This window comes from Ciona intestinalis, chromosome 7 (assembly GCF_000224145.3).
Source record: "Ciona intestinalis chromosome 7, KH, whole genome shotgun sequence".
Lineage (NCBI taxonomy): Eukaryota > Metazoa > Chordata > Ascidiacea > Phlebobranchia > Cionidae > Ciona > Ciona intestinalis.
The window spans coordinates 5,976,983-5,993,203 of NC_020172.2; the positions used below are offsets into that span (position 1 = coordinate 5,976,983).

Sequence of the window (16,221 nt, forward strand, 5' to 3'; positions counted from 1 at the left end):
TCGCTGTCTCAAATGGAACTGCTGGCTTTGCAGATTGAAAAGATAGTTTTTCTTTTACAAAACCTGTTTTTACTTTAATTAATTTTAATTAAAATCGAAGAACTTAAAAAAAGAAGATTTGGAATTCGTTGTAACATTATTAACAAACAACCTGCTTTATGAAGGAACAATGGAGAAACCGAAGATAAAACACAAGATCACGAGCCCGTGTTGGTATTATGATAAAGCGGATTTGAAGAAAACGCCGTCGTTTCTCGACGGGGTAAACCCGGAAACGGAGGGTCGGTATCGTCGCGAAGGTCCGAGGTTTATATTCGACATGGGGACGAGAATGGGGTTGCATCACGATACCATAGCAACCGGGATCGTGTTCTTCCATCGTTTCTACATGTTTCATTCGTTCAAGAAGTTTCCTCGCCATATCACAGCAACTTGTTGTTTGTTTCTCGCTGGGAAGGTGGAAGAAACGCCAAAGAAATGCAAAGATTTAATAAAAGTAGCGCGAGGTCTGCTAAATGAAGCACAATTTGTACAGTTTGGAAACGACCCAAAAGAAGAAGTTTTAACATTCGAAAAAGTTTTGCTCCAAACCATCAAGTTTGATCTGACAGTTGAACATCCTTATAAATACATGCTACAATATGCTAAGAAACTAAAGGGAGATCGTGCGAAGATTGAAAAGTTGGTACAGATGTCTTGGATCTTTATAAACGATAGTTTCTACACGACTCTGTGCCTTCAATGGGAGCCAGCCATTGTAGCGGTTGCCGTCATGCACCTTGCCGGGCGTTTGTGTAAGTTTGAACCCCAGGATTGGGCATACAACAGAGGACGTTGGTGGGAGCAGTTTATCGACGACATCAGCATGGAACTCCTTGAGGATATTTGCCACCAAGTGCTTGACCAATACCCACACTCAAAGGGAAAGACTCCATCAAATAAATCAAAACGGCCGAAAACGCCGGTTGATTCTGACAAAAGCGAAACGGCATCAAAAAGTTTCCGCAGTGAGTCACATAAAGTTAAATCTAAATCCAACCACACCTCAGCCAAGAAACCACACCATCCTTCCAAAACATCGCAACCAAAACCAACATCTACGTCCCAATCCTCCCGACGATCCTCGTCAAACACGGAGGTCGTTGCCATGGAGACGGAGGACACACAGGATCATGGCACGATAGAAAAAGGAGCTCCGAGCGTCAATATCCCAACACCATCAACCACAACGGCTGAAGTGCCAGTATATTTCAACAACCAATATCAATACGCAACTTCCAGCGATCAGAGCGCTTACTTTATGCAGCAGAAAGCTGGTTTTGTGCCACAGATACCAAACTACACCAACCCTGCACCCCCACAACCCCCTATAGCCCCTCCAACCCCCCCAGCCCCACAGCGTCAACCCTTCCCCCAGTACCCCGGCTCATACGATGGCAATTACCACCAATTCACTACCCCTGAAATGTACCAGCAGAATAAAGCCTACCCCCCTGCATACAGTGGAATGAACCAAGCCCCTACAGGACTTGCCACCGTTAGAATCACTGGACGAAGGGAAACGAACCCGACCCAACAATGGCCATAAATTCAAATCATGGATAGGCAACAAACCTGGGAGGGCAGGGTAGGCAAGCAAACCCCAGAATTTCCTTCACCGTGTTAAACCGTAAACAACCAATGAGATAAATATTCCAAGATATTGTGTTACAGTCCGTGCATCGCCTGCATTTTAAAATGTTTGGCGATTTTGTTGAATCAGGAAACCCACTGCCACGTTTCCCACAAACATATAATTTCTATTTTTCTTTCATTTCATGATTTTTTTCGAATCGTTTTTGCAAATAATACAAATTTTGACCAAATTTTTTTCAACGTGTTTACATTGGGTTAACACAAGTTAATTATTACTTCATAATTTCAATTGGCAACCAATAACAGCTATTATGATGCGTGGTCACATCATAAACGTCATTGTCTTTATATCTGTGAAACTGTTTCGACAAATTTGGTTTGTTTTGAATAAAACTTCAAATTTGAAAGTTTTTTTTTTCACAGGTTTTCATGCAAGGGATATTGAAAGGAAATTTATAGTTAAACTAACTTGTCTATTCTTTACAATACCGAAAAAAAACAGTTGAAGAAAGTAAACTTTAATTATTAAATTCCAATAATCTGTTTCTGTTAGCCAAAAAAAGGCTTATTCAAATTTATAACATGCAAAACATTGAAAATTAATGTTTTTTGCATTCGTAAAATTATGACACTAGTATTTTGTAAAGCAACATATCTTTCCCACTTAGCAAGTAAAATGTTTGGTTGAATTTGCAAAATATTAAAATCGATATTAATTAAAAAGATAAAACTTATGAATCCCTCTAGTGGAGAGTTGAGAGCGCCGGGACGTCGTCGATTAGCGCTGGTGACCCCCCTAACCCCCGAGGTCGCTCATGCATGCAGTCACATGACATCTACCATTATGTGGAGGATTGTCGCTCGAGGAAAGTCAAGTTACAAGATTTCTATGAATTTAACTTCATTTTCGCAATGGATAGTTCGAACATGGGGTATATGCATGTAATACAGTGGTGTCTGTCGACTGTCTATTGGTAGGGCCAGGGGTACATAGGGTGACATTGATAAAATACAGTTACACTCAAAGTTGTCAAACATAGGGAACCTCATTGATTAATGTGGTGAATGTAATATACTTTGGCTCTGCTTGTTTGTATAAGATGACATCCATGTTATAACTTGACAGTGAGCATGAGGTTTATGAATACACCATGTGTGGCTGGTGTATAAGAAGACACCCATGTTATAACTGGACAGTGAGCATGAGGTGTATGAATACACCATGTGTGTCTGGTGTATAAGAAGACACCCATGTTATAACTGGACAGTGAGCATGAGGTGTATGAATACACCATGTGTGTCTGGTGTATAAGAAGACACCCATGTTATAACTGGACAGTGAGCATGAGGTGTATGAATACACCATGTGTGTCTGGTGTATAAGAAGACACTCATGTTATAATTGGACAGCGAGCATGAGGTGTATGAATACACCATGTGTGTCTGGTGTATAAGAAGACACCCATGTTATAACTGGACAGTGAGCATGAGGTGTATGAATACACCATATGTGTCTCATGTATAAGAAGACACTCATGTTATAACCTTTATATTCCAAGGAACTTGAAAGAGCTTTGTCCCACTGATTCAACTTCTAAACTCCTGATGCTTGGTAGTTATGATAACGATCCATCATCTAATGGTGTTATAGATGATCCTTATGGGGTAAGTGTGGGGTGAAGGTTACTTTATGTATGTGTGTATGTAATTATGTAACATGTATGTAACTTGCTTTATCCTCGCATGGCGGGGCAACTACAATTAATATAACTTGGGTGTTTAAGTTACCACATATGTTACTTTGTAGGTGATTATTATAGAGAAATTTGGACAGTTTTATTCTATCTCATTTTATCCAATGCTCATGAACAGACTGCCCAACTTACCCATGCTACTAACAATGCCTTGCGTAGTAGGGTAGGGGAAGATGGGCCACCTTTAGCACAAAATATCTAAATATCCTGATCCTGTTTTTAACAATTAACGGTCTATAGGAGTTGTGAAGATATGATTTTAAAATTCTTTAAATGTTCTTTGTTTACTACCAAATGGGACGAGAAAATAAAAAGGTGTCCCATGTTCCCCCCACCCTACTATATTGTCATAGTAGTTATTATGACATACTTTATATGCAGAGTCCAAACCCTGATGAATACGAACGAGTTTACGATCAATGTAGTCGAGCGTGCTGTCGTTTCATGGACTCCTTGCGTCCATAGGAATAATCTATGCTAGGAAATGCACACCAAGGATTATACATTACATAAATACCAATTGTAGACGTAATTCCAAAACATGCACAGGAATAATTGTTTATTTGAAATGAAATAAAAGGCTTTGATTGTTTAAATCATTTTGTACTGCAGTTAGAAATCCTTAAGAAGATTATACAATAAATGTAACTTATTTTATATGTTAAGTGTCTCGCCAAAACACGCCCACAGTGGTAGCAGGGAAGAGCCTTGAACCCATTACCTCTGAGTTAGAGACAGGCGTGGTAACCATCTGTGCTACGGCGCCGACGACAGATATAAAAAGTTAATACATAAAAGAATGAAACTTGCTTTATCATTGCGTGGATAATTTAAATTGGGTTATTTTGTGACGCTTTGGTGCCTTATTCTAACAGAAATTATTTATGTTTTTTTGCCCAAATCTTTGATACGGTGGATGTAACTTTTTTTTACGCCTTACAACAGAAGGAAAAACTCACCGGTTTTAGGGTTGCTGGATTGTACACGCAACAGCTGCAGTTAGACTACTTTGTGTTTCTATGAATCTGCTTTACCACCAATCATTTAATACGATACGTGCCTGCTCATTAGAGCTTTGCTCTCTTGTTTAAGTTAATGTTTACATTTTACTTTAGTCATGTTTTGAATTTTTTTACTCTGAAGTAATTTGTAAATAAGAAGTAACTAATTAGATAAAGGCCAACGTCTGTCATGGCATCAGACTCTGAAAGCTCAGAGGTAAGTTGGGTGGTTTGTAAATTAATGTTTTTTTTTATAAATACATATTTTAAATCGGCGTGCACCGTCGTCGTTAATGGATAGAATAAGTTAAGATCCGTTGCCCTAAACGCTAGTAAACTTATTGCTAAACAATTAGTGCTAGTGAAGAATCTCCCCCCCACCTTGTTTGCTAACCACTAACTCCTAGGTTAGGTGGTTAGGTGTTGATGGTTAAGGGGTTAGTGGTTATAGGGGTTAGTGATTAGCAAGTAAGGTGGGGGGGCAGACTCTTTACTAGCACCCACTAACCCCCCATAACCACTAACTACCAACCTCTAACACTTTCCACCGGCCTAATGTGTAATGTACGGAAGGACTCTTCACTAGTAGAAAAACCTTTTTAATATTATTTTAGTGTTTGTTAATCAATTAGTTACTTCTGCAGAATCCTTCATAGCGTTTCAGATTAGGCTGGTGTCAGTTGTTGGGAGATAACTTACATTAATTTTATTGTCTGCTTGACACAGTAATAAAGCCATATTAATTAATACAAGAAGAGGAAGGAATTAGCAGCAAAACGACAGTCGTTTAAACAGGCTATGGGTAAAAACTACTTGAGTAAAAGTGTCAAACAAAAACGTTGCTGCTAAACCCAACATACAGCATAAATTTAAACCCCTGATATGTCTAACAGGAAGAATGGGAGGAACCGAAATTAAAATACGATCGGATGGGAAATGATTTGCTTGAAATATTAAGAACCGACGCTGCTTCTTGTATTGCCCTACATAGCAAGGTGGTTTTTATGGGCGGATTTGTATTTTGCTTGTATTTTATTAAATGTTAAACTTATAGTTATCTTGGACAATGAGCCAAATCTGGCCAAAATCCCAGGTCCTGTTTTATTCATAGTGTATTTACTGTTACTATTTCCATTTTATAATGACTGTCGTTGCCCCATCACGCGAAGATAAATAATTTACATTCACAATGTATTTATATTTTTATTAGAAGTTGGTTATTCGCTAATTAAACAATTAATAAACAGTTTGTTGCCCTTGGAACGCACTGGGGAATCGTTTACATTTTGGACCACAGTGGCAACAACAACACAAGCAAACATTGTAAACCGGTGAGTATAATGAACTAAAACGGAAAATATTATATATAACTGTTTTTTAGTCCTAAATTGAGATTGGCTTATTGTTTGTCTGGCAGGCGAAGCAATGTATGTTTTAACCGCAAGCGTATACATCTTTAAGGCTGTTTTTTTGTCGCTATGTTATAGGCTGTTCTTTTTTGATTTATCTGTACCTTAATCTTCGCTTATTGTAAATATTAAATTAGGTTTTGTCCTCATTGAGCAAAATCTTTTAAAGATGATGATATTTTTGCATCCTTTAAATTCTTGTGGTATATATGTAAATCTAATATAAGATATCTCTACCAGCACGCTACTTCTGTCACCGGCATATCGCTCGACGGTTCGGGCGAGCACGTAGCAAGTTGTTCAGATGACGGAACAGTGAAGATTACTGGGTTGTACCTGGATGAAAATAACCAAGTAATAACGGAGGATCAACCAGTTAAGGTGGGGGGTTATTTATGTTTAATTGTAATGTGTCTAATGAGTATGAGTCTAGAGAGTTGTAATGCTATAAAATAATTCAATTTACATGTTGACTGTATAATCTAATTTTGGTCTATTTGTACAACAAAAATTATTTATTATGATTTCTAGACCCTTTTGACTTTTCTGGTAGAAAAGAGTTAAGTTTTTCCAATCTTTTGCCCAAAATAATTTTTGAAAAAAAGTGAAGTTTATATTAGAGAAGTCTATAAAGTCTGTATTACATCACTGGTAGCAGAGTTAACAGAAATTGCTGATAATAATTCCCTTACAGTCAGTAGCCCTCGACCCCAACTACAGCCACAGTTCTTCGAAACAAATCGTTTACGGCACGAACGAGTTGGTATTATTGGAGAAAACCTGGTTGGGGAGGAATAAACGCACGGTGTTGCATGGTGGGGAGGGGTTGGTTCGATGCGTCAAGTGGAGAGGGTCATATATTGCGTGGGCTAATGATCTGGTGGGTAGTGTGTGCCTCGTGCTCGCTGTCGAACACTTTATATTAAATTCTAGCACCTCATGTTTGCTGTTAGGTTAACACCCCATGCTTAATGTTAACACTATGTTGGCCATCAACACCTCATGCTCGCTGTCAACATATTATGTTTAATGTCTTCTACACTTATGCTCGTTGTCGAGTACATCTAATGTTCGTAGTAGAGAAACTTATGCTCAATATCAAGTACCTCATGCTTGCTGTCAATTCAATGAAACCTGGTCCAACCAGAAACTTTTAATAATATGACTATTTTTACTGTTTATACCATCATGCCAAATGTTTAAAACACACATAGTTTCACAAACCTTGTACAGACTATAAAACTTTCAATGAAATATGAATGTTTATATTAAAATATTGAAGTATTAACACTTGGTAGTTGAATGGATGTAACTTACTTTATCCTCGCGTGGGCGGAAAACGACACTCGTTATAACACGGATGTTCATACACCTTGTGCCAGCTTACAAGTTACCAAAACTTTGTGTGTGTAAATGTTTTGGATTTTTGTGTGGCTTATAATTTGGCCAATCCATTAGTGACCACTAGTTTCACCTGCCATGGGACTTGAACCCGGTAACCTCATATCCACATTCAATTATCTCATCTCAGGGAGTAAAGATATACGACATGAAACAGCGACGTCGTATCACTTACATACCCCGCGTGGGGGCAGGTGGGACGAACCGGGTGTTACCCAAGTTAGGGGGTACGAGGGTGGAGTTGTACCCCGCACATATCGCATGGAAAGATGATACAACATTGCTTATAGGGTGGGATAAAGACATTAAGGTAAATAACTAATTAAAGAAATTACAAAATAAACTGCAAAACATTGAATCTTAAAATGTAGAGTTCAGAGCATTTAACTAAATGATAAAATGTGATTGAGTTACATTCTTCTATTTATACTGTGGTTAGTTTTAAACATAAAATTAAATCTTGTGATAAAAGTAGCCATATAAAATGTGCATATACTGTGTATTTAATATGTGCTTAAGTGTCAACAAAGCAATTATCTCACCATGATCTCACCCATATAGAATAAACGGCAGCAGAATTTAACTTCTAACCCGACCACCATACCTTACAGGTTTGTGCAATCAGAGATAAACCTTCTCGGGATTCGAGGGCACCAACAAAATATTGTGTCGTAGGTGAGTTATATTATTTCTATGTCAACACATATATATTATTTCTATGACAAAAACCTTGTTATTTTATGTCTATAGTATCTCCCTTTATCTTATTTCTATAATAATCGCCCTGTTAACGCCCCTCCACAGCCCATCTACCCCACAGGCCACGATTCTTAGATATTTTCTTGACTAACTATCATGTTTCAAACCCCCGCCCCCCCACATTAAATATTATTTCTATATTAAACTTGCCTGTTAACAACCCCCCACAGTCCACTTGTTCAAGACCGATTTCTCCTGCTGTGGTATAGCACCCCTCGGTGACCAGATTGCCGCACTTGCGTACATGGAGGAAGACAATGAAGCAGGTAACATAAAAATAATATATATTCACATGTTTATAATAGAAATATTGTAAATTAAGGCCTGAGTGGCATTTTCTTGATTTTTGACAAAATTCGAGGTGACATTGTTAAAACTGTGTAGTGAATGCAATAAGACACATAACACCTATTTATAGCTTAAAACTGGGGGGTTGAAACATATAATACTGGCCCTGTTTAAAAAGTTGGGGTGGCATTTTATCCTAAGCACCTAACAGTACATATATGGTTAAAGTTTGAAATTATAATAAAACCAACTTCCCACCCACAGTGTAGATCATAGACTGCTGGTTTTAGGCTTAAAACTGGGGAGCCGGAACATATGATATCACCCCTGTTTCAAAAGTCTTTCAAAATCAGGGGTGCATATTATTTCAGTCACCCATAATGTTACATCTATATAACACTAGTGTACATAGTAACACATGTTAGCTTACATGCTACCAGTGTGCATGGTAACCCATTTAAGCCTACACAACACTAGCACACATGTTAATAACCCATACCCCCAGGTTCCACACGACCCCAGCTCCGTATATTGGAACCAAACGCTGCCGACAAGGAATCTTTCACCGAATTATCCCGAGACGCTCTTTCAATAAGGGGTTACCAAACCTACAGATGTAAAGATTATAGTTTACGTTAGTATTGTGATGTCATAATAAGCTCAATGAAGTTAACTGTAGCGAACAGAAGACTGTTTTAACAATTGTTGTTTTGTCGGTATAACCTTTGTTTTCGATTTAAATATTCGTTAACCTTTACTATTGTAATTAATTGGAAAAATACAAGTTATTATTATAAACAAGCATATAATATGGCCAGGATCAAAGGCTGTAGTTGGGGTCTAATGCTACTAATGGGGGCAACCATCTATCTTAACCAATCCATTAATAACCGTCCACACACAGAGCATGACTCGACGGAAATCTACTTTGTTTCCCCGAAAGACATCGTGGTCGCTCAACCACGAGACGAAGATGATCGCGTCGATTGGTTGTTGCAAATTAATCACCACCGGGAGGCGCTAGAGGCCGTGAAAGAGTTCGGAAAGCGACTGAAAAAACATACGTATATGGTATTGAATAAATGTAACTTATTTATTCTCACATGGCGGGGCAACGACAGTCGTTATAACACGGGTGTTCTGTTTCATACACCTCGTGCCTGCCTTCAAGTTACCACGTTTGTAACTTATTTGTCCTCGCATGGCGGTGCAACTACAGTCGTTATACCACGGGTGTTCTGTTTCATACACCTCATGCCCGCTTACAAGCTACCACGTGTATAACTTATTTATTCTCACATGGCGGGGCAACGACAGTCGTTATAACACGGGTGTTCTGTTTCATACACCTCGTGCCTGCCTTCAAGTTACCACGTTTGTAACTTATTTATCCTCACATTGCGGGGCAACGACAGTCGTTATAACACGGGTGTTCTGTTTCATACACCTTGTGCCTGCTTACAAGTTACCATGTATGTAACTTATTTATCCTTGCATGGCGGGGCAACAACAGTCATTATAACACGGATGTTCTGTTTCATACACCTCGTGCCCGCTTACAAGTTACCACGTATGTGACTTATTTACCCTCACATGGCGGGGCAACGACAGTCGTTATAACACAGGTGTTCTGTTTCATACACCTCGTACCCGCTAACAAGTTACCATGTATGTAACTTATTTATCCTCGCATGGCGGGGCAACGACAGTCGTTATAACACGGGTGTTCTGTTTCATACACCTCATGCCCGCTTACAAGCTACCACGTATGTGACTTATTTACCCTCGCATGGTGGGGCAACGACAGTTGTTATAACACGGGTGTTCTGTTTCATACACCTCGTGCCCGCTTACAAGTTACCACGTATGTAACTTAGTGATCATTGTTTTCTGTATTCTAGACATGGTAACGTCTAATATAACCTAACCCCCATTATTCCAACGCAGGAGGTGGGGTTGTTGTATCTCGATCATTTGATTGACAGCCACGATTTTACCGAAGCTGCATCTGTCGCTCCCCAAATACTTGGGAATAATATGAACCACTGGGAGGGGCTGGTGAGTTAATATTAAAGACAGTGTTGCACAATATATTTTCCAGTGTTGCCAAATAATTTTCTAGTGTTGCCCAGTATATTTTCCAGTGTTTCCCAATAATTTTCTAGTGTTGCCCAGTATATTTTCCAGTATTCCCCAATATATTTTCCAGTGTTGCCCAGTATATTTTCCAGTATTCCCCAATATATTTTCCAGTGTTGCCCAGTATATTTTCCAGTGTTGCCCAATATAGACAGTGTTGCACATCATATTTTCAGGTCCACCGCTGTATAAAGGCGCACCAAGTATCGGTCATCACTGCAGTGTTGCCACGAGGAGATTTCCGATTACCACAAGCTTGCTACGAACTTGTGCTCGAAGAATTGTTAAAAACCAACCATAAAGTAAGAAATTAAATTTATATGATATCTATAAAACAGGCTTTAAATTAGGGCTAAAGCTCCGACTGCCCCATAGTCTGCCATATTAATGGGAATTTGGAATATTGTGTCAGAAATATAAAACACGTCAGAAATACTTCATTTAGTTAAAATCGCTCCTGAATGTATGTTTCAAGATTCAAATATTTTTTGCAGTTTTTTGGTAAAAAATTATTCAGTTAACTTGTCTAGGTAGGGCAGCTCGAAAAGCTGCCAAGTTTTTCGTTGGGAAAGCTTTGTGGCAGCTTTACCTTCTAGCTTTCCACAATTTCGAGTTCTAACATATCTAACATTATGACAGTAGTTTTGGCATTATGATGCGATAAATGGTTGTTATGACATCACCATATTAATTATAACAGGAATTTGAGAAGTTGTTGAATGATTGGCCGAACGATCTTTATAATATTGTTACGATAACGAATAAAGTGTTGACGTATCTTGACCGAGATTCTCACAACCCAGTGTTGCTGGCTGCGCTTGCTAAGTTGTAAGTATATGTGTTGCTTGTGTATGGGAGGGGGGTTGAGGTTTGGTTTTATTCTATTTGGGTGAAGTCCGGATGGTACAGTTGGACCTGGGGTTTAGACCAGAGTTGGCCCATTACCCCAACATTGTATATGCACATTTAATTCTATATGGGTGAGGTCCTACAGTGAGGCAAGCCATTGGACCTGGGATTTAGGCCAGAGTTGGCCCATTACCCCAACATTGTATATGCACATTCTATTCTATATGGGTGAGGTCCTACAGTGAGGCAAGCCATGGGACCTGAGATTTAGACTAGAGTTGGCCCATTACCCCAAGACTGTATATGCACATTCTATTCTATATGGGTGAGGTTCTACAGTGAGGCACGTTACCCCAACACCCAGGGTGCTACAACCCATTAGTGACCACTGGGTTGGAGCAATGTCTGTTAAGTGTCTTGCCCAACGACATATAGGCGTATCAGTGTCGAGCATTAAACCCGGTATCCTTCAATTACAATGTAAACGTCTAAGCACTGAGCTGTACATTCTGTGTTGCTTATTTAGAAGCACAGGTTTATTTAAATTCCCTTCTTGTTAGATACGCAGCTGACCAGCGTTTTGATCGAGCGTTATCTATCTATCTCCGCATACAACATCCTGACACCTTTAAACTTATAAGGAAACATAATCTATACGCGGCACTCCAGGATAATGTGGTTGCCCTGATGAGGTTTGGGGAGGGGGAGGCTGTGGTTCTGTTGCTGGATCATATGGAGCATGTACCGGTGAGTGGGGGTTATAGGGGTGTAGTAGGGGGTTAATATGAGTTATATGCGGGGTGGGGTATAGTGGGTGGTATGGGGCTAAAGGGTAATGTGGGGAAATAATGTTTTTACGGGTAGATCGGTGTTCTTGGGTGGCTTGTGTTTAACTTGCTTGTGGGTCCTACAATGTAGGAAGTCCCTATAATAGTCATGATAAAGTTTGTAATTTATTCCAGATTGATAAAGTTGTTGCAGATCTCAAACGTAAACCTGACTATCTACACAAGGTAAGTTATGTGGGTAAGTTTTATTAAGTCTGTTACCAAGTATTTCTTATATGTGTTAGGTGAGCGGTTGTTTCAGTTTTATCCATGTGTTGTTGCCTTGTGTTTCAGTTTTGCCATCAATAAAAAAACAAAACAAAAAGAGGTTTTTAAATAGTTAGACCTGGGTATCACAACTAGGTTTTTAATCTGATTAAATTATATAATAAAGGTTTTTTACACAAGTCTGGTGTCACTACCCGCTAAAAACACTCATCTTTGTGCTAGTTGTGCAGCATTTCATCTAATCCATTCAACCCCCTCAGTACCTCCACGCGTTATACCAACGTGATTCACATCTTGGGTCCGAATACCACGATCTACAACTTCAACTCTACGCGCAGTTTGATCGGCCCAAGTTACTACCGTTCCTTAAGTCAAGGTGAGTGAGGAATGTCTGGTATTGTCAAGTTGTGCCAACCCGTGTGCATATACAATGTTGGGAATATTTGGTCAACCAATGTTGAGGTTGTATCACGATAATCTATTCTATATGAAAGAAGCCCTACAGTGAGGCATGCCATGTGACCTGGGATTTAGGCCAGAGTTGGCCCATTACCTCAACATTGTATATGCACATTCTATTCTATATGGGTGAGGTCCTACAGTGAGGCATGCCATGGGTCCTGGGGTTTAGGCCAGAGTTGGCCCATTACCCCAACATTGTATATGTACATTCTATTCTACATGGGTGAGGTCCTACAGTGAGGCAAGCCATGGGACCTGGGATTTAGACCAGAGTTGGCCCATTATTACCCCAACATTGTATATGCACATTCTATTCTATATGGGTGAGGTCCTACAGTGAGGCATGTCATGGGACCTGGGATTTAGGCCAGAGTTGGTCCATTACCCCAACACCCAACCCATTAGTGACCACTGGGTTGGACCAAGTGTCCTTAAGTGTTTTGCCCGAAGATACATACGCCCACAATGGTAGCAGCATCAAGCCTTGAACCCGGTATCCTTCAGTCTTGATGCGATGCCTAACCACACGACTTACTTTTGTAATACAAGCAGACACATGTTTCCCACTGACTCACATTAACAATATAAATTGTTGCAGCAATTATTACAAACTTGAAACTTCCTTGGAGATTTGTAAAGAACGAGGTTACGTTGATGAACAAGTCTTTCTATTGAGTGAGTGATGCTATTATAACAACTATATGATCTTATCAAACATAGGGGACCTCATTGATTAATGTGGTGAATGAAATATACTTTGGCTCTGCTTGTTTGTATAGATACCTAACAGCAGGGTAAAATCTGGGGTGACATTGTTAAGATATTGTGTCACCCCTGATTTAAAAGACCGTCGTTGTCCGCCACTAGCCACAAGGATACATATACCACATTATATATGGGTGGGGCAAGATGGGACACCTTTATCACATAATATCCAAATATCCTGATCATGTTTTAAACAATTACCAACGATCTATGGGAGTCGTGAGGTTACGGTTTTATAATTCTTTGAATGTTCTTTGCTTACTACTAAATGTAGCATGAAAATAAGATGAAAGGTGTCCCACCTTCCCCCACCCTCCTATAGTATGTATTAATGTGTTATACCACATCTTACTGTACCTACATACAAGAGCAACTACAGCCCCTCCACTACAGGTAGAATGGGCAATGCTTCGGGTGCCTTAGCTTTGATCACCCAGAACGAGGAGAATGTTGGTCGGGCTGTCGAGTTCTGTAAGGAACAAAATGATTCAGAGTTGTGGCTCGAATTGATTAACCGCTCCATTCATAAACCAGGTACCTCATGCTCGCTGTTTGATAATAAATAAGCAGAGTTAAGTACCGGTGTTTCCTAATAAATATCCACCAGTGGTTCCAGCTAAATAACCCCCAGTGTTTCCAGCTAAATATTCACCAGTGTTTCCAGCTAAATCACCCCCAGTGTTTCCAGCTAAATATTCACCAGTGTTTCCAGCTAAATCACCCCCAGTGTTTCCAGCTAAATATTCACCAGTGTTTCCAGCTAAATCACCCCCAGTGTTTCCAGCTAAATATTCACCAGTGTTTCCAGCTAAATATTCACCAGTGTTTCCAGCTAAATAAGCCCCAGTGTTTCTAGCTAAATATTTACCAGTGTTTCCAGCTAAATATCCACCAGTGTTTTCGGCTAAATATCCCCCAGTGTTTCCAGCTAAATCACCCCCAGTGTTTCCAGCTAAATATCCACCAGTGTTTCCAGCTAAATAGCCCCCAGTGTTTCCAGCTAAATAACCACCAGTGTTTCCCCGCAGAATACATCCGTGGTCTTCTAGAAAACATCGGCACCCACGTTGACCCGATAATACTAATCCGCCGAATCCCGTCGTCCATGGAGATACCGGGGTTAAGAGACGCCATCGTCAAAATATTGCAGGTAAGTTTACCATTTGTGTGGATTAGCATATCCTGTATGTGTGGGATCCTACAGAGTTACACGCAATGGGAACTATCAATGAATGAACAGAACTTATTTATCCTCGAATGGCGGGGCAACGACAGTCGTTAAAACACGGGTATTCTGCTTCATACACCTCGTGCCTGCTTACAAGTTACCACGTATGTAACTTGTTTATCCTCGCATGGTGGGGTAACGACAGTCGTTATAACACGGGTGTTTTGTTTCATACACCTCGTGCCTGCTTACAAGTTACCACGTTTGTAACTTTGTGGGTGATTGTTTTTCTGTATGGCTGACAATTTAGACAACCCATTAGTGACCACTGGGTTGAATTTAATTTACTTAGTAATTTTAGGATAAGTTTTCACATTTTACTTTTCCTTCAGGATTATTCAATGCAGACAGCTCTGTGGTTTGAATGTCGAAAAGTTTTATCGTCCGATGTTATTTCATTGTTACGTAAACAATTGCGAGTTAACTCTCGGCCAATCAGCATTGACGGTGAGTGTAGGTGTAACTAGGGGGAGGGTGAGGTTTTATGTTACCCCCAGCCCTATACACTCCTGTGACATCATAATAGTTTGTTTTAATTGATTGTTACATCACAGAGGAAAGATCATGTGACGCGTGTGGACGACCACTGCTGTGTCAAAATAATGGTAAGTTAGTTTGATTGACAGGTTTAGTTTGATTGACATGTTATAATTGATTGACAGGTTCAGTAGCGGACATGCCAGTCATCGTAACATTTTTATGTCATCATTGTTTCCATGACGATTGCCTTCCTTCTCAAAACAGGGTAAGTCCCTTATGTAACTAGATTAGCTTTTGTTTTATTTCGGTCGTGTGAACTTGTTTATCAAGATGTTTTTGTAAACGAGTTGTTTTTAAGAGATTTGCTTATTAAGTGAAACATGCCATGGGTTTTACAAAACTACAATAAAAAATGTAGCTTTTGAAAGACGTTATTCTCGTGTGGCGGCGAAACGACAGTCGTTATACTATGGGTGTTCTGTTTCATACACCTCGTGCCTGCTTACAAGTTACCACGTATGTAACTTACTTTATCCTCGTGTGGCGGGGCAACGACAGTCGTTATAACATCGGTGTTCTGTTTCATACACCTCGTGCCTGCTTACAAGTTACCACGTATGTAACTTACTTTATCCTCGTGTGGCGGGGCAACGACAGTCGTTATAACATCGGTGTTCTGTTTCATACACCTCGTGCTCGCTTACAAGTTACCACGTATGTAACTTTGTGGGTAATTAAGTTTTTTTGTGAATTTTTTTTTTGTGGCCGATAATTTTTCAGCCTGTCTTGCCCAAGGAGGTTTTTAACCCATGGCCCTTGTCGTCAATTATCCCGGTTTTAGTCAATTATGTTGATATTTCGCCGATCCTTTCACAGAGTTCATGCAATGTTTGCAGAGGAAATATTCGACACTCCTGATTGGTCAATCTTTGTTGTCGTAGCAACCGAGATATTTTTCTACCAAACTATTGTTACTCATCTGAGAATTTTCATATT

At 39.7% G+C, this 16,221-nt stretch overlaps 3 protein-coding genes across 5 annotated transcripts in view; all 3 read left to right on the forward strand.

Moving 5' to 3' along the window:
- The window catches only part of LOC101243154 (cyclin-K-like), a 9,917-nt gene extending 5,932 nt beyond the window's left edge, over positions 1-3,985 (forward strand). Inside the window, exons 3-5 of one of the 2 annotated variants that reach the window (XM_018812692.2) lie at positions 2,383-2,567; positions 3,195-3,300; positions 3,771-3,985. In XM_018812692.2, coding sequence (XP_018668237.1) covers positions 2,383-2,567; positions 3,195-3,300; positions 3,771-3,854 — 375 coding nt within the window. In that variant the 3' untranslated portion in view covers positions 3,855-3,985. Of the gene's footprint in view, positions 1-164; positions 2,046-2,382; positions 2,568-3,194; positions 3,301-3,770 lie in introns of those variants that run through there. The other variant, XM_009860869.3, reaches the window with a different exon arrangement.
- Positions 3,986-4,473: 488 nt separating this feature from the next.
- zf(ring)-20 (zinc finger protein) overlaps positions 4,474-16,221 on the forward strand; it is a 12,981-nt gene continuing 1,233 nt past the window's right edge. Inside the window, exons 1-23 of one of the 2 annotated variants that reach the window (XM_009860610.3) lie at positions 4,474-4,607; positions 5,284-5,385; positions 5,638-5,721; positions 6,040-6,180; positions 6,494-6,679; positions 7,331-7,510; positions 7,812-7,875; positions 8,130-8,225; positions 8,753-8,881; positions 9,152-9,318; positions 10,195-10,305; positions 10,563-10,688; positions 11,087-11,214; positions 11,796-11,982; positions 12,198-12,248; positions 12,551-12,666; positions 13,351-13,427; positions 13,911-14,051; positions 14,546-14,667; positions 15,078-15,192; positions 15,300-15,350; positions 15,408-15,490; positions 16,102-16,210. In XM_009860610.3, the coding sequence (XP_009858912.1) occupies positions 4,581-4,607; positions 5,284-5,385; positions 5,638-5,721; positions 6,040-6,180; positions 6,494-6,679; positions 7,331-7,510; positions 7,812-7,875; positions 8,130-8,225; positions 8,753-8,881; positions 9,152-9,318; positions 10,195-10,305; positions 10,563-10,688; positions 11,087-11,214; positions 11,796-11,982; positions 12,198-12,248; positions 12,551-12,666; positions 13,351-13,427; positions 13,911-14,051; positions 14,546-14,667; positions 15,078-15,192; positions 15,300-15,350; positions 15,408-15,490; positions 16,102-16,143 (2,526 nt within the window). In that variant the 5' untranslated portion in view covers positions 4,474-4,580 and the 3' untranslated portion in view covers positions 16,144-16,210. 2 annotated transcript variants of the gene reach the window in all.
- LOC100186652 (low molecular weight phosphotyrosine protein phosphatase-like) overlaps positions 12,969-16,221 on the forward strand; it is a 5,364-nt gene continuing 2,111 nt past the window's right edge. Inside the window, exon 1 of the mRNA XM_002121408.5 lies at positions 12,969-12,980. The gene's annotated coding sequence lies outside the window, so the exon portion shown is untranslated. The remainder of the gene's footprint in view (positions 12,981-16,221) is intronic.